Source organism: Notamacropus eugenii, chromosome 5, assembly GCF_028372415.1.
Source record: "Notamacropus eugenii isolate mMacEug1 chromosome 5, mMacEug1.pri_v2, whole genome shotgun sequence".
Classification (NCBI taxonomy): Eukaryota; Metazoa; Chordata; class Mammalia; order Diprotodontia; family Macropodidae; genus Notamacropus; species Notamacropus eugenii.
Window position 1 is genome coordinate 234,432,195 of NC_092876.1, and position 26,075 is coordinate 234,458,269.

General features: G+C 35.6%; 1 protein-coding gene across 1 annotated transcript in view; it reads left to right on the forward strand.

Moving 5' to 3' along the window:
• Positions 1–14,964, forward strand: part of PDK1 (pyruvate dehydrogenase kinase 1) — a 28,945-nt gene extending 13,981 nt beyond the window's left edge. The window contains exons 9-11 of the mRNA XM_072612333.1: positions 2,984–3,094; positions 12,579–12,692; positions 13,044–14,964. Coding sequence (XP_072468434.1) covers positions 2,984–3,094; positions 12,579–12,692; positions 13,044–13,184 — 366 coding nt within the window. The 3' untranslated portion in view covers positions 13,185–14,964. The remainder of the gene's footprint in view (positions 1–2,983; positions 3,095–12,578; positions 12,693–13,043) is intronic.
• Positions 14,965–26,075: the final 11,111 nt, after the last annotated feature.

A 26,075-nucleotide genomic window follows, 5' to 3' on the forward strand; every position in this document is an offset into this window, starting at 1 on the left:
GAGTATTTATGTAGAATAGTATATAAGCTGTAGCCTGGTTAGTTCAGTTGCTTTGAGCCTTATAAATCTTGAGACCCCTTACATAAATGTGAGTTGTTACTGTTATTATTAATGGTTGAATTCCAATACAGACAAATTAGCTTTGTGTAAAAAAAACTTTCCCCATATAACTTTCCCTCTTAACTTGACGAGTCACCTCAAAAGACAAATGTAGATGCCTGATCATAGCTTGCTACCATTGTTAGAAGAAACTTCAAAATTTGTGGTGAGTTTGTAGTTATTTGTATATTTTACAGTTTGTAGTCTGTGCTGTGCTCCTTTGTATTAGATGATGCCCTTGAGAGTGTACTCATCTATGGGATTTAAAAAAAAACAACTTGTGTATGACTTAGTTCTTTCCATGTGGGTATTTTTGATGTTTATCTGGTTTACTTCTCTAGCAGTTGTGTTTGTGGCTCTGCCTTTATGATTCATAGAGTACAGGATGCTTCTGTTTCAAATAAAACATTGCACCTGAAGTTAGCCAGTTCTAGATTAGGTTGTGTTCTGGTAGGTCATGATAGTACCTTTTCTTAATCATTTTGCTTGTGACTGACAAAATTTAACTTGTCATTCATCAGTTTCTTTTGATATTTTGTTATTTATAGATCTTAAGATAAACAACTATGATGCATATAACATAGTTTTAAGGCTGGCTCTATCTGCCCTAGGACTTCATTCTTGGCAATTTTGTTTTTCAGTTTGTTACAAAGAATAATTTTTATGGAACAGTAACGAAAAAATCTTTTTTTTTTTTTTTTAAGTTTGAGGACATGTCCTAGAAAAAAAATTATCTATACTAGATATAACCTTTCATCTGCTTTTTATCTTGCCTTTAGTATTCCTTTTCACATCCAAATTTTTTCTTTTTTAAGTGTACCACCTACACCAAATTTCCATATATTAAATCATTGCCTTAACTTGTGTTAGAAGAGCTTCTTCACCAAGGTTCCAGGGACCCAAGTCCTAAGATTTTTTAAAATTTCATATGTCAAGGACATGTGATTTTGTTATGTTGGGAACTCTGTCTACTCTTTTCAGAGTCTAGCTTGTTTCTTACTTAGAATTTCAGATAAAAGAACTGTGGCTCAAAGAGGTTAATTGACTTGCGCACAGTGACATAACCATTTCTCAGTATGTAGAGGTTAAATGGCAAATGACTTGTCTGGGGTCACTTAACTGATTCTTAGTGCATAGAGGTTAAATGACTAACCTGTAGTCACACAGGGAATTTTTAGTCTACAGTCTGCTGAAATTCCTCTTATTTGTCACTCCTTTTTTCTCTCTACTAAAAAATCTTTGCAGTACAGAATTATGTAGTATGTTGCTCCTCTGGTTCCAGCTCAAACAATTCTACATTAATACCTAATGTAAATAATTTAAAGTGGAATTTAATTTAAACTTCATTAGCTTATTACCACCATTGAGTTCTATTTCTGTGCTTTATGACTGGGAGTTCACCTTGGAGCCTTCAAGGTTATGCCATTGGAATGTCATATTGGAAAGGATATCTGTTTTTTGAGAATCAGCCAGAGAATTCCATCTTCAATTAGTAAACATTTATTTATTTCTGAGGCTCAGCCAGAGAATTCCATCACTAGTCAGAACCTACTGTGTGCCATACACTGTGCCAAGCTTTGGGGAATACAAAGAAAGGTAAAAGACAGTCCATTGGGATCTTTTGTGACAATGACTATCTTGGGCCATGGCAATTCATTAAAGCACAAGAACAAAATAGAAAATAGTCCTCAATTCTGTATATCCTTCTTCAGTTTGACAGTTTTTCTTTTTATTGCAAACTTAACAGTCATGAAATATTTTTATATGCGAAAAGAACAAGCTTGTCTAAAAAACAGAACCTCATACATAGTTTATGAAGTGAATCTGTATTAAATTTAATAAGGTAGCAACAAAAATGCTTTGTGTCCCCTTTTGTACTTTTTAAAAACTCCTTTTTAAAAGAATTAAAAAAATTCTTGATCTTTTTTTTTCCTTACGTACCTACTAAATCCCCAACCCTTAAGCAGAAATCCTTTCTTGTAACAAATGGCAGTTTGATAGAAAAGGAGACAGTGCTAAGATTTCACAGTTTTTAAAATGTCTAAAACTTTAACTTAGCTCTTAACCGCTCTAACTGTGAGATCGTTGTCCAACAGGTGATTAGACGTAGTCCTGGTAGAACTTATCAGCCTTGGTATTTACTTCTCTTCTGTACCTTCTCCCCTGGGCCTCTCTGAGAGATGACAGAGATTTCTTCTCAAAACTTCCATTTAAGGAGTGTGCTCAGGACAGGCATCTCTTCAATTCTTACCTAGCTGCACTCCTTTGGACCTCACCCTCATGATCTTCCTCCCTTTTTAGCATTCTTTTGTGTGATGTCTCCCCCTGTTAGATTGTAAACTCCTTGAAGAAAGAGATTATCTTTCTCATTTGTATTCCCAGCACTTAGCATTGTGCCTGGCACATAGTTGTCACTTAATAAATATTTATTGACTGATTGATTACAGTCTCAAGGCACTTGAGAAAAGGGATGGTAAAATAAGCAGAACTAGACCAGTTGTAAAGAGAAGAGATCTGTGTTAGAGGTGACACAATTTTGAAGGGTATCCAGTGATTGATTATCAATTTATTTGAAGGAGGAGAAGGTAGCAAAGGTATAGAAATAAATTTAAATTGTATTACCACCCAAAAAAGAACCAAAAAACCCAACTTTCCCATTTATATGAAATGTTTATTTTTTAAAAAATCTACGTATGTATCAAGAGCATCCTTAGTGAAGATATTAGAAAGTAATAGTCAGGCCCACACAATATTCCACAGTAGATAACTTATTTACTTGAATGTATCTAATGCTTTGTTTCACAAGCTATATGAATCTGCAGATGGACATTATATGCTAAGTTAATACTATTTTTCTTTTGTAAGAAAATGTTTTTTCTCTTAGATGAGTGATCGTGGAGGTGGTGTTCCTTTGAGGAAAATTGATAGACTCTTCAACTATATGTATTCAACTGCACCCCGACCTCGTGTTGAGACATCTCGAGCTGTACCTCTGGTGTGTAATCTTGTAATAATGAAATATGTTCTAGTGATGTTCCTTTCTACCCAAGGTAAAAAGACTACTTAGTGTGGCCACTAGATGGGGTTCTGCACAAGGAATAAGGAAAGATCATTGTGTAAAGAACACTGCCTACTTTAAAAAAAAAATCTTTTAGGGTAAGTTCATGTGTTGAGAAAGACAAACTTAATAGAAGTGATTCTTTTATTAGCTCTAAATAATTAGGTTTTCAAAGCCAGAAACTGATAAATCACATTCCACTATATTTTTACTAATGTGGTATGAGAATAAATTAATAAATACTTGTTGAATTGAATTAAATAAAGTTCTCCTCTGATGCTGGATCCTAGCATGGAGGTAATTCTGGATATTTGGAAGGTTATACTACCAGAGTACAAACATTAGAAGGTTAAATCTGTCTGTAAAATCTTTATGTTAGTCACAGAATCATAGAATTTGAGAGTTGGAAGGGACCTTAATAACCATCTTCTCCAACCTGTACCCTAAAGGAATACGTTACTAAAACATATCTGACAGCTGGTTATCCAGTCTGTGCTTGAAGATTACTAACAAAGGGTAACCTGCTGCTTCTCTAGACAGCCCATTCCACTTTTGAACATGTCTGATTATTAGGTGATTTTTCTGACATGAAGTTAGTTTGTTTCTTTGCAAAATCTACCCATTGTTCCTACTTTTGACCAAAGAGAACAGATTTACCCCATTCCATGTGATAGAACTTTGGGTACTTGAATGTAGATATCCTTTCCTCACTGAGTTTTTTTCCAGGCCTAACATCCTCAGTTTCTTCAACCAGTCATTTGATCTGAACTCAAAAGTCTTTTACCATTTTGATTGCCCTTCTCTTAACACTCCGCCTTATCATTGTTTTTAAATTGTGGTGGTTAGAACTGAACATAGTACTTCAGATGAGATCTTAGGAGAGCTGATTAGAGAGGGATTTACCTCATTTCCAAAAGCTACGCCTGTTGTAATGCAACTCAAGATCACATTCGCTTTTATGGCAGCCCAAAAGAGCTAAGTGAAGGTCTGTGTGTCTCATGAGAACAAGTTTAGCTAAATTCAGAGAGGTTCATCACCAGAAAATTGACCACTGAGTTACAGATTTTTTTTATTCACAACAACTCATGAAGACATTTTGCTAAGACATAGAAGTTATCTGTACTGGTAAAAGGAATACTCGCAGTGATGGTGTCACACACCCGTAATTACTACAGTATATTTATAGCACTATGCTAAAATAGGCAAAGATGAAATAACAATATCTTTGGGTTCAAGGACCCCTACTATAATCTAGTAGGAGTAATCATTGGCAAATAATGAAAAAGTCATCTATGTTACAATCTGCTAAAAAGTTTAAAATTTAGGAAAGGTAGGTTCTATTCAGTTTCATCACTTATTTAATGATTTGAGTCAAGTTCTCTAAATTTTCTTTTGTTGAACTATGTCACTGATATTTTCACATTTGCTAAAGTCTAGGTTAGATTCTCCTGTGATAAGTATCTTTCTGAAATGAATGATTTGTAGTCTTGTAACAGCCCCCCTCCCCCCCTTTTTTTTTAAGGTCATGGAGTACCAATAATGTTTTTCTGTAATGTGACTAGAACAAAATTCATTGTAAGACTTTGAATCCTCCCCAGGGATGTACCAGAAGGGCTTCATTACAAATTTACCTATAATATGGCCCTATATTATACAACATAGTTTTAGTGTATTGCATTTATTTACTGATTTCCTTTATGCCAAAGTTAATTCCTAAAATTCATTTAGAAGAAAATGTTATCACTGAAAATATTGTTAATATGCAAAGGCTAAATTGATTGTGACATAGTTAAGATTTTAGTTAAAAACCAAACCTTTTTGGAGGTGGGGCCTAGATGGTGGAGTACAAGCAGCAACCTAGCTGAGCTCTCTGAACATTCTCTTTCAATCCCTTTCAAAATAAATCCTCAGGTCAGTTTTTGGAGTGACAGAGCGAACAAAAAGTCAGTGAGACATTTTTCCCAGCCTACGACAACTTAGAAGGTTGACAGGAGAGGTCTGTGATATCAGGGTAAGTGGCTGTGAGAGCAGTGGAAGCTTCAGGAGCTTTCAGCTTGCAGATGGTGGGGGCAGGGGGGGTCAAACAACTGGTCAGAAAGATTACAGAGGACCCTCTGCTGGCATAGGATGCAACTAGTACTGATTCGAACTCTAGTTTCTTTAAGCAGTTCTGGGCTGCAGTTCCACCATGGAAAAAGGAGTACTTGTGGTTGATCACAAAGGACATAGGCCCTGGTCAGAGCTCCAAAATGAAAAGGAGCACCCATGCTTGTGGCTACAGGAGAGCAGAGGACCTGAACACAGTTTCAGGGCCAAGAAGAATTCTAGAGCTTTTGGCTGCAGAAGAGTAGGGGCTCTTAGTAGATAATAAGGAAAACCATCCTGATATCTTAGAACCAGTGGGTAAAATAGAAATTGAAAGAATCTATCAATCACCACCTGAAAGAGATCCCAAAATAAAAATACCCAGGAATTTTATTGTCAAATCCCAGAGTTTCCAGATAAAGGAGAAAATATTGCAAGTAACCAGAAAGAAACCATCCATATATTGTGGAACAGAAGTCAGGATCACACATGATGTAGTAGCTGTCATTATTAAAGGAGTGGAAGACTTGCAAAATGATATTCCAGGAGGCAAAGGAGGTAGAATTACAACCAAGAAGAACCTATCCAGCAAAATTGATTGGGGGACTGGAGGGTGGGGGTGGGGAAGGGGTAATGGACATTTAATGAAATAGAGAATTTTTCAACATTCCTGATGAAAAGACCAGCGCTTAATAGAAAATTTGACTTTGAAACATGAGTCAGAGAAGCATAAAAAGTAAATATGAAATAGTAAACATGAGACTCAATATAATTAAATTGTTTACATTTGAATATGTGGGAAGCTGATAGCATTAACTCCTAAGAGCTTTATCATTATTAAAGCAATTAGAAAGACTACATAGAGAGCATGAGTATGAGTCAGTTATATTGGGATGAACTCCACTCCCCTTCTTCCCCCCCCCGAAAATGAAGGAATGAGATAGGGATGTATTGGGAGAGGGAGGAGAGGTAGAATGGGAAAATTTTCTTACATAAAAGAGACTTTCAAGGAAAAGCGTTTATAGTGGAGGGGAAAATGAACGGGGGCCAGGCAAAGCTTAAACTTCCCTCTTCAGATTGGTTCAATCTGGGAAGAATATATATACACACTGTTTGGGGTATGGAAATCTATTAGCCAATAAGGAAATAAGACTGAAAGGCGATAAGACATAGGGGAAAGGATGATAAAAGGGAAGGCAAATTAAGGGAGGGAGTGGTCAGAAGCGAAGCAGAGTTTTGAAAAAGGTAGGATAAAAAGAAGGATAAACAGAAGGATGGAGGGAAATACACATTAATCATAACTGAATGTAAATGGGATAAGCTCACCCATAAAATGGGAGCAGATAGCTAAATGGATTAGAAATTAGAATCCATCAGTATGTTCTTTACAAGAGTCTTACTTGAAACAAAGACAGTTAAAATAAAAGGCTAGAGCAGAATGCAATATGCTTCCACTGGAGTAAAAAAGGCAGGGCTAGTGATCATGGTCTCAGACAAAGCAAAAGAAAAAAATATTTATAGCAACTCTTTGTGGTGGCAAAGAATAGAAAATTGAGGAGATGCTCATTAATTGGGGAATGGCTGAACAAGTTGTGGTATGTGATTGTGATGGAATACTATTGTGCTATGAGAAATGATGAGGGAAGGTTTCAGAAAAAAACATATTGAGACCTATATGAACTAATAGAAAGTAAAATGCAAAGAACTGGGGACCTGTACAACCTGTGGCCCATGGGCTGCTTATGACATGCCAAAGGATTTTGGATGGCCTACAAAAAGTATAGAGGAAAATATCCTTTGTATGTAGAGGAAATACTTTGGTGTGCCACAGGTTGTGCAGGCCTGGTGTATAGCAACAGCAATGTTGTAATGATGATCAGTTGTGTGGCTAATCTGTCTGATGAATATAATAATCCAAGACAATTCGAGGGTACTCATGATGAAAAATTGCCACCTCCCTCCAGAGAGAGAAATGATGAACACTTGAGTGCAAATACAAGTATAATTTTCTTGCTTTATTCATTTTTTTTGTGATTTGGATAATATGGAAATATGTTTTACATGATTTCACATATATAATTAATTTATCAATTTGCTTATTTTCTCACTGGATAGAGGAGGCTGTGAGGGAGGGAGAGAATTTGGTACTCAAAATTTAGTGGGGGAAGTTAATAAATTTGAAAAATATAACATTTACTGTACAGATAGAAAAATAATATTTGAAATTCTATTAATATAGTAGTTCATATTAGGCTTGAAGACCATGTATAAAAAATAAATTACCATAGAGATTATTTTCAAAAAATACTTAGGTTAATTCAGAAAAGTTGCCTGTTTTACTACTAGTGTGCTTCACTGGAAGAAAACCTGATGTACAAATCTGGGACTTAGAAATGAGGTGATAATTCAGATGAGGAAAAGGTGCTTCAGTTAAAAAAAAAATCACAGGTTCTTTAAAATGATTATTAATTCTGGTGTGAAACTTTCAAGAAGAAGCATCTGAGTTGTCCAGTGGTTAGAGTACTGGTCCTATAATCACAAAGACCTGAGTTTACATTTGACCTTGTGTATTTAACTCTCTGTGTGAACCTGGGGAAATCATTTTAATCTCTATGTGCCTCAGTTCCTTATCTGTAAAATGGGGATAGTAGCACCTACCTCCTAGGCTGTTAGGAAGATCAGATGAAATAATATTTGGAAAGCACTTTACAAACCTTAAAGCATTATGTAAATGCTGTCTGTTATTTGTAACAGGACAAGTTTCATCATGGATGTGAGAAAATTACATATATTTATACATACAAAGGCATTACCGTGTAATTCTTGAAAACGATTGCTTTGAATTTCAAATTGAAAAAGACTGGATTATTATATTGCATATAGCTCAAATAGTTTTGAAATCAGCACAGTTATACTTGGCAGACAGGGATATTTGTAGAAGTTCTATTTTTTCTAATACATTCTGTTATTTTCCATTTTGTGAGTAAGTTTACAAACCTTGAAAGCAAGAAACATCCATCTTAGGATGACTTAGTCACAGGCACTATTGTAATGCTGGGTCACACCATAGTATACAACATTCCTCAGATTACGCAATCATGTAACACAGCTAAGAAGTCATTGATTTACTTGTATATAACATCTGGTATCTCAGCAGTCAGATGTTCCTGAAGGGGTGGCAGATCTCTCAAGTTGGTATCTAGATCTTCTGAGGGGCAGAGGACAGGCAAATGTCCATCAGGGAGAAGCAATGTAAACCTGAACCCACCAATTATCTTGGACAGACTGCAGTTGTTTTTGCTGGTCAAAAGAAGTGAATAATTCATTTGGCTGCTATTCCCTTCCACTTCACAAATGGGGTGACTGTGTCCAGCCTTGTGTAGTGACTGCTGCTGAGAATGGAGTCAGCTGTTGTACCTATAAGGTGGAATTCTAGGATGCTGAGGGAAATAGCTGATGGATGCATGACTGTTGCAGCTGAGGTAGGAGCTTTTTTGCATACCAGAAAGACAATGGATGAAAGTGTAAGTACACATACCATGTCCTGTCCTGAAGATGCAGTGGTGGCTTCACTCCTCCATAAAAGGAGGTATGAGTGGTATAAATTTTTGGCCCTTGTGTTCCTTGCAGGACCCAGGAAGATGCACTGACTGAAGTTTCCCTGGGAGAGTGGCTTGGAGAAAGTGTAAGACTGAAGTTGAGTTGATGGTCTTATGGTTGGGGAGGAACCAATATGAAGGCTTTGGGAAATGCTATATCCTGAGCAAACAGCGTCAGTGGTTGAAGCTTTACTTCTCTTCTCCATGAAACTGTTACTCATTGGGCCAGCTCCCCAACTAGGCTTACCTGGCCCTGACCATAATTTGGACCTGGTTACATTTGGTGGTGATAACTGATGATTAGAGAGGTCATATTCATGGAGGTCCTCTTTGGGAATTTGACTTGGAGACAACTGTTATGGGTGCATCTGTTTTCTTGAGTTGGTTGAAGCCAGAGAACTGTGCTTTTTCTGTTGTGCTGATTGTCTAGCTCTTTTGTTTTGAAACTAGGTCTGTATTCTAGTTCATCAGTAGTGATCATCCCTGAAAGTTCTCTATAGTGTGTGTTAGTATGGGTTCCTTTGAAAATAGTTGATAAGCAATACTAAGTTGATTTTTGTTAAATACTGTACATTTTCTTCCAGTTGATGAAGCAGAACCATGTTTAAAAGAATCAGGCTTCCTATCCTCTGGTGGTAGGTTGTCTATCTTCCCTGACAAATCAAAATTCAAATCTCAGTGGTAGGACTTAATAGATAAACTTCTTTGTTAATAGATCATTATCCTTCTTACATTATCCCTTTTACTGTTACTGGGACTTTGTACACTTTTGGCAATGCTTTGTTTGACTTGAAAATTTAAAAAAACAGTTTTTCTAGCAATAATTCTATGATGAAAGATTAATAATAATGCCACCCTTACAGAAAAATTTGGATCCTCAAAGGACCCAAAGAGCAATGAAAAGAGGCATGCATGGTGAGTGTGAATAGACTGCAACAAATTATTTCAAATTTCCTTGCGAGAAGTGGTGCAAGAGACATTCATGACTAGAAAAGAAGGCAATTGATCATGCGCTGTGAGGATAAATAGTTCAAGTCCTATGCTAGTTATACAGAAAATTTGCAAAGAATCAAGAGAAGGCCTTCAGCATGTTGTTCTCTTTGTGGAGAACTTATGGAAAAACATTTTTTCATGGTTCCAGCAGTGTAAAGCCACCCACTCCACCCCACCCCTATATATATGTATCTATATGTTTCTATACATATATATTATTTTCATTTACACATATATAGATGTATATATGTGTATATGCATATCTTGTCATTGTTTAATAACTGAGCTTAAGAAAGCACTTTTTAAAAGACCACTTCCTAAATTAACTGGACAGTTCAGGACAACCTTAGTTTCTTCAATCAATAAAAAGTAATTTATTGAGCATGAATTTTGTGCCTATCACTATGTGACATATAAGACATGATCCTTTTAAGGAGCTTAGAGTTGGGGATATGGATGTAACATATATGGAAGAATTAGAGAACAAGTGCTAAATGATGTATTCATGGATTTCATATAGAAGTGACCAAGGGAATTAGAGAAGACATTTCAGGTAGGGGAACCAGCATGGTCAAAGAGAGGCAGTAATAAGCATGGAATGTATAGAGCAGAAGTATCAAATATGTGAGCCACAACCCTCCTGAGTGCAGCCTGGGCCAGATTAAAATGTAATTTCTGTCTGATATTAATGTATTTTTGTATTTATAAAAACTACATACATGCATGTACATGTATGTGTATTATATATACATAGGCACTCAGAGAAAAAAAGTGTAGTTTTAAGGATCATGAGATCCTTATGTACAGTTTAGGGGCCCCTGTTTCTCTTTGAGTTTTACTTCACTGTTGTAGAGGGCAATAGATAGACCTTGCTGACTGAAAACAGGTTGAAAAATGAAAGCAGTGGAGCATCTTGAAAGTAAAGCATAGGATATGAAATTAATGTGGTTAGGAGTAGGTGAGTTCTAAGTTTTCAAGTGGTGGGGTGAGGGTGATAGGGTAAAAAGTACTTTTAGGAATATTTTTCTGGTAGTGGTATGCATGGTACAGGGGAGAGGCTGGAGTTAGGGAGACTAATGAATTATAAGCCATGTAGTAACTCATTGGGTCATAGGATTTATAGCTGGAAGGGATATTATGGGTCATATAGTTCAACTCCTTTATTTTGTTGATGATGAAAGTAGAAAAACCTGATTTTTGCATTGTTACATAAAAAATAAAGAGAAATTTGATTTGTATGTGGGCTGTTTTGACTCTAAATGCAGTGCTCTCTTTACTGCACCATGATGCTTTGAGCACCTGGGTTAGTGTGCTTGGCACTGGGAATGCAAACGAAATGATCAAAGAGACAGTTCAGAAGAAAAAAAGCCTGATATCCAAACTTGAATATGAGAATCTGGCCATTCTTAAGTCTTGGAATAATTCGTAACTGGAACACTATTATCTGTAGGTACAGATTGCTCAAGAAATATGGGAAGTACAGTCTTAAAGTGAACAGGTATATGTCTGATACAAATATTGAGAGATCCAAAAATAAAAAGATCAGATTATGGGTAAATGTAAAAGAAAAAAATTGTGTCATTATTGGAGTTTTTTGTAAATTAAGGTGTTACATGTAAAATTTTTTTACAAGGCATATTGTCCAAATCATGACTTAGTAATAATGAAAAATTTCATTATAATTAGGTTGCTACTGGGAAAGCAGACTATTATAACACAGGCAGTCTAAGATGCTTTAATCAAAATTATATTGAAAATTTTTGTTTTTTATTAAAACAATTTATTTTACTATCTCTGATTCTAATTACCAAGGAGAAGCTGGTTGGAAATCTACAGTTAAGACTTTTAGTGGTGAAGTAAGATCCAAAGGCACAAATATGGGTGCGTAAATGTGTATATAAGTTTGCACGAATGTATGAGTGTCTCGTAACCATTATGTAAGTGAAAGCATTTGTGATACAAGTGACAGTGGGGCTAAGGAAGTTGGCTTACTAAAGAATTCATCATGTTGAAAACTTAAAGAAAATTCATGATGTGGCCAAAGTTGTTTCTCCCATGACTTATGGATATTAGATTTATAATCATAGCTTTTTAAGGGCAAATTTAGAAAAAATAATGTGTCAAATAGGTGACATTTGATTTTAGTGATTTCATAGTGTCAAAATGCTTTATGTACATTATCTCCTTTTATCCCTAGAGTAAACTGTGTAAGGTACTTAGTAGTCTACTATTATTTTCATTTTACAGAATGAGGACATTGAAGCTTAGAAAAGTTTTTGTGACTTTTTCAAGGTCTACACTGCTAGTAAATAGTGGATCCAGTACTCAAGCCACAGTCTTCTGACTCCAAGTCCATTGCTCTTCTATTCCTTGGTACTTCTTGAAATGGTCAGAGATGAATGTTCTTTGAGAGAGTAGCCAAAATGAAATTATACCAAAGAAAAAAGGAAATTTGAGTTGAGCCATATAATTTAGCAAGAATACACCAAGACCATACTCAAGCCATAAAGGGAAAAATATTAAGTAAACAATTGAAGGTTTGAAAAAAAGGTATTTAGATTTAAGGTTCATTATTTATAATAAACTATTGGTCATTAAAATGAAAAATTCATTGGAACTTCTTTCACATTTATCTTAACATGTAAAAGTGAACAAACTATAACCTAAGTAAGTAAATGGATTTGAAAGTTATGATTATAGCTGGCTGACACCAATTTTGTTCTTTTCTCTTGTTTATTAAAAAGGCTGGTTTTGGTTATGGATTGCCCATATCTCGGCTTTATGCACAGTACTTTCAAGGAGACCTGAAATTGTATTCCTTAGAAGGTTATGGGACAGATGCTGTTATTTATATTAAGGTAATGACTACAGCTCTTTTTGTTTACCAGAGCATCCTGTCTTAGTTTATCTTTGGTTTGTCAAAAAGCTTAGTTGTTAAGTTACAATCCAACTTTACATCAGTGGGTATGCATATACATGTGTGTATATTATTTATTAAAAGGGTGATTGTAAAAATTGCATGTGAATGCTCTTTCAGACATACCACACAGCAACATAAGTGATAAACCTGGCTTATCAAGTTGGTTACCTTCATTGTCTTGCAGTGGTCACACTCTTTATCTAATAGGGAAACCATTAGACATGTCCATTTTAAAGTATCAGGGGCTGTATTGTAAACTGAATTTAATATGAGTTTCTGTTTCTTCTAGGCCCTATTAACAGAATCAGTGGAAAGGCTCCCGGTATATAATAAAGCTGCATGGAAACATTATAAAGCCAATCATGAGGCAGATGACTGGTGTGTGCCAAGCAGTGAACCAAAGGACATGACCACATTCCGCAGTGCATAGCTGCCTCTAGACCCTCTGAAAAAACAAAATGGGTTTCTAGTATTATATTTGAGAGGGATTTGGGAAAACTGTTACGCAAAGCATTTTACATCTGATTTTTACTTTCCTTGATTGGGTAGAATAAATGGAAAATGAATTCCATAGGTATTTTTCAGACCTCCTAAAACATTGAACCTGTACTATTTAGCTGTTAGAAGAAAGAAAATTCTAGCTACTGTGTTCATTTACTTTTAATGACTGCAAATATGGCTAACATGTTTTGCTTCCTTTTCAGTGGACTTAAGGGACTAGGTTTCAGGTATAGAAATCTCCAGGTTCCTTGTGGGACCTGTGTGATATATCTTATATCTAGTAAAAGCATTTCCCTGATTGTACTGATTAATTGGTTACCTACCTTTTTATAGTCTGGAAAATCTTGTTATGCTTTATTTAATTCTACTCAGGAATGAGAGTAAATTAAAGTTGCTTTCACATTAATCAGTAACTGCCTGTTAGTTGCACATATAAAGGCAGAAAATTATTAGCCTGTGGGTTTAATACCACCTGCTTTTTATACTTTCCTTTTGTAGTTGACTTAGAGGCACTTATTTTTAGAGGTAAATTTTTTTTTTCTGAACAATCAATATCTAGTTCTCTCTGTGTTCATTCAAGATCCTTTGAAATTTACACTGAATATTCTTTTGATTAATTTCAGAAGGAAAATTTTTATTGCTAAATGACTAGCAATCCTTATCAAATCCTCAAAAATTTCAAGGGGATGGCTATTTACTATGTGATTATAATTTGTTTAGTGATTCTAATTATGACATTAAGAGACAGTGTGACATAATTGATAGAAGGCCAGCACTGAAGTCAGGAAGACCTAGATCCAGTTCTCACTTAGCTGTGTTTACCAAAGGTCAGCTACGTAACTTCTTGCCTTAATTCTCCAAGAGTGTAAGTTGATTTCTGTTGGTGGAGGGAATTTTCCTAACAGGAATTCACCATAACAATGAAATCACAGATCTAGCTTCCTCCCCAAAAAGCGATCCTAATAATGGTAGAATTATTCATATGTACCACATGGGCATAATGATACAGGTCTAGATTATGTTTCCACAGACATCTAAAAAAGTGTACAACTTCTCTCAATTGGTCAGCCTTTTAACCTCCTCACTTATTAGGAGACTAATTGTATAGGAGGGGCCCTTATATAGCTAATTGCATATAAGAGAACACAGCAGAATAGAAATAATAATAAATAAATAACAATCTATAGCAGAGATTAGACTTAGGATAAAAAACCATCTGTATCTTGGTAGCATCATTCCATCAGTGCAAATAGTAATTGATTTTTGTGATGTTATGAGAAAGAGATCAGTTCTCCTTCTCCTTCTTTATAGATGTGACTATAAAGTAATAAGACTATTTTGCTAACCTGTATCATTTTGTTTAAGCCAGCGAGAGAAGTATCTCATACGTTTAAACAAAAAAAAAAAGGTTTTTATTGGAAAATGTTAAAATTGTTTCACTTATAAAGAATAGTGTGTTTTCTGATAATGCAGGTTAAGTGAGGTATTACTGTCTGTGCTATATAAATATTGATGATTTTGAAGGAATGATCAACTACTAAAAAACCCAATGTATTATTAGTTTACTGCATATTAGTAGATGAAGGGCAAGTGATTCTGATTCATTACCATTGCTGTTTATAACTCTTCAAATTTTACAGCAATAATGTTGTATAAACTTTTGGAACTCTTCAAAAGCAGAACAGATTTTAAATAAATTATAAAATGATCATTGTCTTTCTTAAAATGAAATTTTTACGACGAGGCGCATATAAGACTGACATTTGTATTTTTTTTATCACATCATAAAGAGTGTCCTTTTCCTTTAAACAGCTTTACTTAGACACACTTTTAGATAGGGTGATTGACTTCTTTCTAAACATTGTGATAATCCACAGAAACTTACAAATATGAAATGTTTTATTTCCTCCTGGTTCCTTATAGTTTAGCATATTACTTGACTAATTAATAGTTCGTGATGGCTTTAAGCTGTTTTAAACATACATTGACCAGGACCTAGTTTATGCAAATATGATAGAGATAATTTACATTTAACTGTAATGTATAGATGCCATTCATTTTCTAAGTCAATACAGCTGAGAAAACTGAACTGTTTCAGGAGGTCATAGTAAAGTAGATATTCTGTTTTATGTTTTGGCTACGTTTGTACCCACCTGTGGTTTGCTTTTTTCTTGAATCAGGAAATTTAAGTAAGATATTCAAATGAAAGTATAAAGTGTAATTTTATGAAACATTTTGTATGTGGAACTAAATTGATACCATGGATTAAACTTTAAAAAAAAAATCCTTTCAAACTAAGTTTTACTACAGAGCTGCTATATCTTATACAATAAAATCAGTTATTCCTCCCTATCAGTGCCTTCTGTTCAAGTAAATTTTCATCAGAAAGGGATGAGGTGAAAATAGGAAATTGCAGCTTTATGACTTATAAGAATCTTTTTTTCTTAAGTGGCTAAGACATAAATGGTATTGTAGAGAGTGAAAAAATGAAAGACTGAGGTCAAACTTCTGACCATATCAGTTTATTAAGCAATGCATGCCAATTGTATAACAAATCAGGGACCAGTGGCCTTCCTCAGATTTGGCACTGAACCCTGAATACAGGGCAGGAGTTGGGGGGAGGGAGGAGACAAATTTTTATGCATTAAAAACAATTAAATGAGATCAACTAATTAAGGGAAAATGGTACAAATCAGAATAAAATTAGGTAATCTGATTTCTAATTGAAGGAAAGATAAGAGATTTTTCAAGCTGGGAAGGGGAGAATGAACAGGTCCAATTCCCCTGAATTCAGGAAAAAGGGTGTCCCACTTCCCCTAAGTGACTGTATTCAATCAAAGAAATATGGAAACAATAGCTGATTGATCAGTACAGGGCCAGTTCTTAGGTAAGACATGTGTTGCTTGAGATGTATAATGTGAGAAAGCTCCTTACATCAATCTTCAGATCTGACTGGGTTTCTGATCAGCATAATCTAGGTCCTTAGTGAAGGGTCTCAGAGCAGCAGGTAAAGGGGGTCCAGCTTTCCAGCCCTACAGGGCTAAGTTCAAACAGTGTAATAAGGTTTTCTTACAATTCTCCTAATTTTGAATGCTTTTCTTACAAGTCAGAAATTAGACCAGATCAATAATTGAATAGAAAGGGAATTAAGCTACCTCTAGAATTGAGTGACAATATGGTATCAGTATGGTTCACTCAATTCTCACAATCACTTACTGTTTTAATTCCCCTACATATTCTTGAAATGGAAGATATTAATGCTCACATTACCTACCTAATGAGTTGTGAGGACAACTCTTTGTAAACCTTGATACATGACAGAAATATGTTGCTGTTAATGATGATGGTGAGAGCACTAGGTCATCTATTGAGTACCTATTATGGACCAGGTACTGACGGGATACAAAAAATGTAGGAAACACAGCTTTTGTGCCTCTTCTGGCTATTGACGTTCTGGAGGGTCAGGGGTAATATGATGTGGCTGTTGTCTGGGCTCTAGCCTAGCCCGCCTGAGCAGCAGTATCAAAATGGGGATAATAAGTGTCTACCTTGCAGGGTTGTTGTATCAAATGGGATAATATTTATAAAGCACTTTGCAAACTTGGAAGTGCTATGTGAATGCTAGCTATAATAATAATAATTATAATATTATGATATAATATGTAGTATATTATCATTATTGTATTAGGTGCTAAAATGTTGGTTGACTTAAATAGAAGCCAGGAGGCTAGGGATTCAGATGAAGGATGAAGAAAATTGGGGAGCAAGTGGGAGGAACACTGCAAAACTTGAGCATGTCCAGAAGAGGTGATCCAGGTGGAGGGGAGACTGGAAACCATGCTAGGCTGAAGAAGTTCCTTTACATCTCACCACATGAAGTGACTTTATTCAAAGTATCTTCAGTGACTTTCTATTGACCTGTAGGATAAAATACAAACTTCCCTGTTTAGTATTCAAAGTCCTTCATAATCTGGCTCCATACTGTCTTTCCAGGTTGATTTTACATTACTCTCCATCATGTATTGTTTATTTCAATCAAACTAGCCTCCTTGTTTCACTTACATTTTACTTGTTTCAGTGCTTTTGCACAGGTTTTTCCCTGTGCTTGCACTGTTCTCTTTTCTCTCCTCATCTAGGAGGTCATGGTTCCCTTCAAGGCTAGAGTTGTCCAGGTTCTTTGTAGAGGTTTCTGATTATCTCAGTTGTAAGTGCTGTTTCCAGAGCTCTGAAATTACTTTGGCTTATTTATATGTAAATGTAACTTATCTATTACATTTTGTTAACCCTCAGAATGAAGATAGGAGTCTTCCATTTTCCCAAGCCAAGCAAATGCTTGGCACGTAGGCACTTACCTGAAAGATAGGGGTCCCTGGTGGAAGAAAAATCAGACTTGTTCTGCTCAGCACCTTAGAGCATAAGAATAAACAGGGGAAATTGCAGAGGCAAATATCAGCATGATGGAAGAAAAAATTCCTAACAATTAGGTCTATCCCAAAAATGCAGCATTGGGAGGTAGTAGGATCCTCCTTACTTTATGTCTTTAAGGGGAAAATTTGTTGGGGAAGTTATGTCTGAAGAGCAACTTCCTCCATTTGGATGTAGATCTAAAGGTATCCTGAAATTCCTTCCAACTGTGAAGTTCTGTGATAGTTTTTGAAATTCTATGTACACCCTAATGGAAAAAGCAAGGAGATTTCTTCTTTTCATTGTTTATATACTGGTTAAAAGCAAATTATATTTGGTTCCACTATGATTGTTTTAACTTAGGGTTGTGAGCCTAAGAAAGAATGTCCATTTTGTGTTATTTATTGAAAGGACATAATTTGATACTCCCCAGAAGTAGTTATGTGCAGGACAAAATGACTCCAAATAAGAAGTAGTTGCAGAAATGTAAATGGCCTTGATCTGCATCACAGCATTACCTCAAAACCTACCTAAGCAGAGAGAAGTTTCTTGTGTTTAAACATGTCCAGGGATGAAGATAGCATTGTGTGAAATCTACTCCACCCAGAATCCTTGTTATTTAGGTACAGGCTGTCTAGGAAGAAGCATCTTTCTCTTGCTACTACTTCCTGCACCCTCATTTGCATTCATATTAGTCCTGTTCCTCCAATGTAGCCATTCTGCCCTGCCCTACCTTTCCATTGGGCTTTGTGGAATGCCTATTCTATTGTTAACAAACTGCTCTTCAAATTAGATCTCTTCCTCTCATATTCCCTTAGTTTTCTTGCATTCATGGAAACTTGGCTTCCCCAGAAGGTAACTGTGTTCTTAGCCACCTTTTCCATTACTAGATACACAGTCTCTCATGTTTCCCCAATACAATGGGCTGGGAAGAGGAGTTGACTTCTTTTTCTTCACCATTCTCTTTCAAATCCTCCCCTACAGTTATTTTCCTGGTGAACTTTTTGTAATGTCTTCCGTGCTGCAATATGTGAATTACATCCCACAAAATACATCCTGTGAAATTATGTTTCCTGATGCCTTTTGGGTATACAATAAACCAGTTTCATCAACTTCTTTGTTTTTTTGAGGAGTACTTGTGAACTATGCTTCCATTTAGGGGTAACTTCCTTTTTCTGTTTTGTGTATAGCAAGAATGTCAAGATTGATATCATTCAGCTTCTTTTGCAGTATTATCATTAATCATTTAGTATACCAACAGTCAAATTGAAATTTAGAGATGGTCTACAGACGTGTGATTCTTAGAACCATCTGCCCACTTTCTTGATACTCTGCTAATTCCAGTGAAGTAGTAGAAAGAGGCAACTCAGAAAAGAGGGCTATTTTTTTATTTTGCTTTATTTCAGGGTTTACTGTGGCCAAAAATTTCATTACTGAGTGGCTAGCCTGCTAGTGATAAGTCTCTCACTGTTGGTTCTTGAAAAACATATTTGATCTATTTCTAGGATCACACTCAAAGCCTTTCCAGAATGGTAGAACTTTCCAGAGTTTCCATTCCACTGACATAGCCTTGAATAACCCAAAAGTCACTCTCATACTATAATAGATCATCAGAGTAGGACTTTGTGGAACTCTAGAAACATCCAACCTTAAGAATGCAACATTTAAAATTGGCAAATATATAAATTAATTCCCCCACATTTTTCATTGAGAAGAAAAGACACAACCCATAAATACAATTCAAATTCAATGTACAAAAGAGCCTCTCCAGATGACACTGTGAAATAAAATGGTTCAGAGAGAACAAAGTGTTTAATAGAAAGTGGCATGTTCATTATATTTGAAAAGAGATGCTGGGATCAGAGTCAAGATTATAGAGTGAAAAGTATTTTTGCCTTAGTTCCCAGCAAATCTCCTTCACAAAAGTGCTCCAGACTGAATTCTGAATGGGAAAGACAAGAAAAAGTAAAACTGAGTCATAATTTTCCAGCCCAGGGAAGTTTAGAAAGACAGGTCTGCAAACAGTGGGGCAGGGGTTGGGGCAGGTGGCAGGGGCCATGAGAACAGGGAATATTACAGTGGGCAGAAGACCAAAACCAAAGGGGAGCCAGCAGTTCACTTGCTCTGAACCTGTGGAATTTCCCAGTAGGCTAACAGTGACTAGGTTCAACAGCAGTCTACTGAAACAACTCTGCAAGCCAGCAGACCCAACTAGTGTGACACAGACCAAGAAGGCAGTGAGCAGACCTCTCTTCAGCCACACCACTTTGGAAGCACTAAAAAAATTTAAGTCCATGGACAGAACCGTGAAAGTAGCAGAAGGACATAAGCTCAGGCCAGATATCCTCTCACTACCTTGTCCTCCCCCGCAAGAAGTGAACAGAACCCAACATCATAAAGCCAAAGTCAAGAAGTAGGTTGGAAGAAATGAGCAAAGATGAAAACAAAACGAAACTCCAATCATAAAGAGCTACAATGGTAATAGGGAAGTGCAAGACTCAAACCAGAAGAAAGCAACTTGCAAGTGTCTACAAACAAAACCTTGGGAAAATACAGACTGAACACAAGTCCAATAAGAATTTCTGGAATATAGCACTAAAGAACTGAAATGATTTTTTTTAAAATGAGCTATGGAAGAAAGATATGAAAGAGAATTAAGAATTTGTTAAAAGAGGTACAAAACCAAGTAACTCCTTGAAAATTAAAATTGGACAAATGGAGTCTAATGATTCCTTGAGACATAAAGAAATAATTAAGTCAAAAGATTAAAAAAAGCAATGAAGAAGAAAATGTGAAATAGCTTTTTGGAAAAACAACTGACCTGGAAAAGAGATCTAGGATAGATAATTTATTGGATTACCTGAAAATCATTTAAAAAAATAAAAGCCTGGATGTCATATTTCAAAAATTATAAAGAAGTGTTCAACTAAAAAAATTAGAAAACCAAACAAAAAATTCCCAATTAGACACCAATATGGAAATCCTGAAAAATCAAAGGAGAGTTGAAGAAAATTGAAAGTAAAAAGTCATTTAATATATAACTAAGATCATTAAAAAAAAAAAAAACCCATTGTCTCAATTTTATGAAAAAAACCCCTCAAAATACCAAAAAGTGAAAAAGATGAATTCACAATCAATGAAAATGAAATAAAAACAACTGTTAAAATCTATTTTGCCAATTTGCCAATTGAATTATTTATTTGTCAATAAAACTGAAAATCTAATGAAATGGATAAATATTCACAAAAATACAAACTGCCCAGATTAATGGAACAGAAAATAGAAAGTCTAAATAACCTTGTCTTAGAAAAAGAAATTGAAGAAATCATAAATGAACCCCTTAACGAAAAAAAAGAGACTAGTTATGTTTACAAGTGAATTCTACCAAATGTTTAAATAACAGTTACAAAGACTATTTAAATGGAATAAAAAAAATAAGAAAAGAAGGAGTCCTACCAAATTCCTTCTATGACACAAAGATGATCTTGATACCTAAGTCAGGGAGAGTCAAATAGAAAAAAACACCCTAAAACAAAACTATAGACCAATTTCTCTAATGAATATTGATGCGTAATTTAAAATAATATATTTCTAAGGAGAATACAGAACTATCACAAAGATCATACAGTATGACCATGCTGGATTTATTCCAGGAATGCAAGACCAGTTCTATATTAGGAACACTATAAGCATAATTGGACACTATAAGCATATCAACAACAAAATCACATAATTATTTCAAAAGAAAAAAATTGACAAAATGCATTTCTGTTCAAAACATTAGAAAGCATAGGAATAAATGGAACTTTCCTTAAAATGATAAGTAATAACTATATAAAACCAAAAGCAAACAGTATCTGTAATGGGGATAAGCTAGAAGCCTATAGGGATGAAACAAAGATGTCCATTATCAATATAACTGATCAATATTGTACTAGAAATGCCAGCTACAAGAAATAAGAAAATAAGAAAAAGAACTCAAGGAGGAAACCAAAGCAAAGTTATTTAAGTTTTCTATTTCCTGTTCCATTAACCTGGGTGGTTTGCAGATGATGTAGCTTACTTAAAAAACAAACAAACCCTAGTCAACTAAAAACCTAATCAAAATAATGAACAATTTCAGCAAAATTGAAGGATATAAAATAAACCCACACAAATCAGCATTTCTGTATGTTGTCAATGAAACCTAGCAGAAGATGCAGAAAGGTATATTTCATTTGAAATATTAAAATACTATTATGCTGTAAGAAATTATGTAAGGGATAGTATATTGGTAATAGACTTTGTTTTTCTTGCCTTCCCAATGAGTGAGAGATGGGGGGGAGGGAGGGAAGGAGGGAGAAATAAATGAAAATAAGGTGGATTTTTTTTTTAAAGAGGAAAGGAGACATGCTATTTAAAAAAAATTAACTCTATGGTTGATTGGAACTACATTCCACTAAAAAATATCAGTGTATTGCTTTTCTCCTTCCTTTCTGCTCTTTTAAGATCATCAAAGTATAACAAAACCAGTCAGAGGTCCTCTGCCTTATTAGACTCCCTCTATAACCCCTGATAATGAAAATAGGGTTCAGAAGGGGCACGTGTATTGACTCCCTATTTTAGAATGTAAGGAGTTTATCCTTGTTTAGTCTTGTAGGACTGTTTTTTCATGTTTACTTTTTAAATTGCATTTTTAGACTCTTATGTTTGCACTGCAAAGTTTCTATGCATATCAAGTCTTTTAATCAGGAATGCTTGAAAGTCCTCTTTCACTAAATGTTTATTTATTCCTTGTGGGATTATACTCAGTTTTGCTGGGTAAGTTATTCTTGGCTTTAAGTCTGTATCTTTTGACTCCTGGACTATCTTTTTCTAAGCTCTCTGCATCTTTACAGTGGTGGCTTCTAAATCATGTCTACTCCTGCATGTGGCTCCTTGGTACTTGAATTCTTTCTTACATGACTGCTTGACTTGGAAATTCTAGATTTGGGCTACAATGTTCCTGGGTGGGTGGGGTGTTTAGTTTTGGGATTTCTTTCAGGAGATGTTGTGGATTCTTTCTATTTCCACTTTACCCTTTGGTTCTAAGAGATCTGGGTAATTTTAAAATTTCTTGAAATATGATATCTAGCTTCTTCTTGTTATTTTGGTTTTTGGTCATGACTTTCAGGTAGTCCAGTGATTATTAAGTTATCTTTCTCTGATCTGTTTTTCAGGTAATTTGTTTTTGCTATGAGATATCTTACAATTTCTTTTATTTTTTTCAGTCTTTTGACATTATTTTAAATATTTCTTGTTGTCTCATAGAGTCATTGACTTAACTTTGATCTGTTCTAATTTTGAGGGAGTTTGTTACTTTGGTAAAGTCTGTACCTCTTGTGCCAAGCTGCTAATCTCTTTTCCAGTTCTTTCATAGCTCTTTTTTCCTTTCCATTTTCCCCATCTAGTGCTCTCATTTTCTTTACAAAACTATTTTAAAACCTTTGCTTTATCTTTTTCAGAGATTCTAGTTGAATTTGAAGAGTATTAAAGGCATACTAGGGATTTGAAGAATATTAAAGGTATACTCTAGCATTGCTTAGAGATGTTTTGAAGTTGTTTTCTTCTTCAATACGAATCTTGAATATATGTCACCATAATGACATATGGTGGAGTTCCTTTTTTGTCTGTTCATTTTTCCTGACTACCCCTTCACTTTGGCCTTTATGTTAGAGCTGGGCTCTATGCATATTTTTAGGGAATATCAGGGCTGAGTTTGAGTCCTACTACTACTTTCTTGTAATATTAAGAGTTGTGTTGCTCTAGAATCTCAGGGACAGTTCAGGCCAGGGACCTGAAAACATTCAGTGCTTCCAAAGCGGTCTGATCTAGGTCAAAGTCTGATTGCTACCCTCCTGGTGTATGCTTTCCAAGTTTCTGGTATGGTTTTTGGCAACACACCTCTGGGCTGGCTTCTGGTTGGAGCAGACTGCTGCTGAACTCAGCAACGATCAACAGCTAGAAAGATTTGTTGGTTTAGAGTGACAGAATTGCAGGCTCTGCTCCTCTGAGATTGCTGCTCTGATTATTCTGCTATATGCTTCAGATTGGGCTGGGCACTAGGATTGCGATCGGAGCCACACAACACATGCTTGTTTCTGACTTTGCTCTTTCTTTAGTACACATTCTAGGGCTTATAATCACACCTCACTCTGGAATACTACCCCTAAGCACAGGTACCCTCCTCAGCCCGCCTTCCACTCAGTGTTGGGTGGTAAGTGACAGAGCTGCCAGTTGCCACCTGTTTCTGTATATTACCCAAATTCAGGCCACTCTATGTGAATCTGGAACCTCTTTTTTCTCTTGTGCAAAGCTTTTACTCTCATTCAGTCCCTAAGCTGGAAGACTACATGCTGCATTCTCCTGGAGATACACTGTCCCTGGTGTCCACAGACCTGTCTCCCTATGTTGACTTGGGCTTGAAAAATAACTCACTGAAATCTTTTTTCTTATATTTCTTATATATGAGGACTTGGTCTAGTACATTTTATAGATCTTTATTGAAGAGTTGTGGGTGACAACTCAGCTTTATTTCTTCATTCTACTTAGTCATCTTAGTTCATTTTCTTCACTTTAAGAAATCTTAGTAGAATTTTATTCTCTTGCTGAAGAGCCTGACAAAGAACTCAAGGATCATATTCTTCTTTGTGTGAGATGCACAATATATGTACATATACCAATAATATACTCCTCTTTGGAATGAAACTAGATTATGCCCATTTTTTAAAAATCACTACCGTCCATCATACCATAGCTCTGTTGCTTCCAGTTATCCAAAGACAAATGAGGCAAAGAGCATTTTTTTAATTCAATAAAGGGCATGATTGATAATGAAATTAGTCTTAGGTTCTTTGAGGTCTGGATTGTCATTTGTCCCTGACCCCATCTTCAATTCCCCAAAGTCAGTGCAGTAAACATGAGTTTAGCTGCTTATTCATTTGTCTTTCAAGTACTTCTAGCATATATGTATATATACAGATATACATACACAACATACATGCATATATGTTTATATACATATCCATATCTATGTACACATATACCTATATCATAATCATAACAGAAATAACTCTACTTGTTCATTTTTTGTTCTATTGGTAGTATTCTACTACTTGAATATTCTATTACCCTCTGGTCCTACGATCCTTTATCTTTCTAGGAGATGTGATGTTGATCATTGTTTCATTTATCAGCAGACTTTCTTTGAGTTTTTCTTTCCAAGTCTGAACAACTAGGAGCTGTCCCTTGCCTTGCCCTCATAACTTACACATGAAAAGGTTTGGAACATCTTCCTGTTTTCTGTTTTAGACTTTCTTTTTCTTTTCTTTTTTAAAAAAAATCACTTGAAGAAGCAACTAGTCCCATACAATCAAAGATGGCCAGGTGTCCCACCAGCTTCTTTACATCCCAGCAACTACAGGATAACCTGGGGGCTATCAGTTTGTTCTACCTTTAATACTCTTCACTTGACCACCAGTCTTTCAAAGTAGTCTTTCCACATGCAGCAAAAATTCAGAAGGCTTCTCTCCTTCATTTCTGTTGTTTGATATTATAAAATTGTTCAAAGAATTAAAAAAAATTACATGAGTTTATTCTAAATTCCCTGAGTTCCTAAATTACCTATCTAGTCTAGTCTCTGCAAGCATTTGCACACAATGACATCAACGTCCGGTGATTTGAAATTGTGTATGAAGTTAAATGCTGATCCTTTGAGGCTTTTTATTAGCTTTCTCTTCTCCAGCTTCATTCCCAGACACTGTTGTAGTGTTTCAGTGACATGTCCTATCTGAACTCAAATGCTTCCTTCCCAGTGAGACATGCATTTAGTTTTATGGTGGTGGTGGAGAGGGAGAGCAACTCCAAAATGGCTTCTCAGCTTTCCCCTCTTGTACAGAAAAGTTCCATCTCTGATCTTAGCTGGTTAATTTTCCCTATATTCTATTAACTCTAAGGTACTGAGTGTTGGGAAAGCAAAGTATTAACTATTTATTACCTTTGTTCTCAGATCCACATTGTGAACATTACAGTTGGTTAATGGGATTAAAGTGAGGTGTGATAGGGGTAAAGAGAGAAGAACAAGAAGGGGGCATTCATCCAATGGCTAACTTCTGGTCTTATTTTTGGTCTAGAGGCAGGAGCCTCTTCATGCCCTAAACTAGACTCTTAAGAATTTTTCCTGGAATGCAGGAGCTCATCCCTGAACCTATGGCTGTTAGTTCATATAACTCATTTTTGACTCTGCTTAAGGGGGCTATAATTTTTTGGGAAGAAAAGAACATGCTGGCCAAGTGGTTTACCCAAGATTCTTAAATTCCAAGTAGGGAGGAGGGGGAGAAGGTAGAGGAAAAGAATAGTGATATTATCAGGGACCACTGGCTCCTTAGAGGCAGGTGTA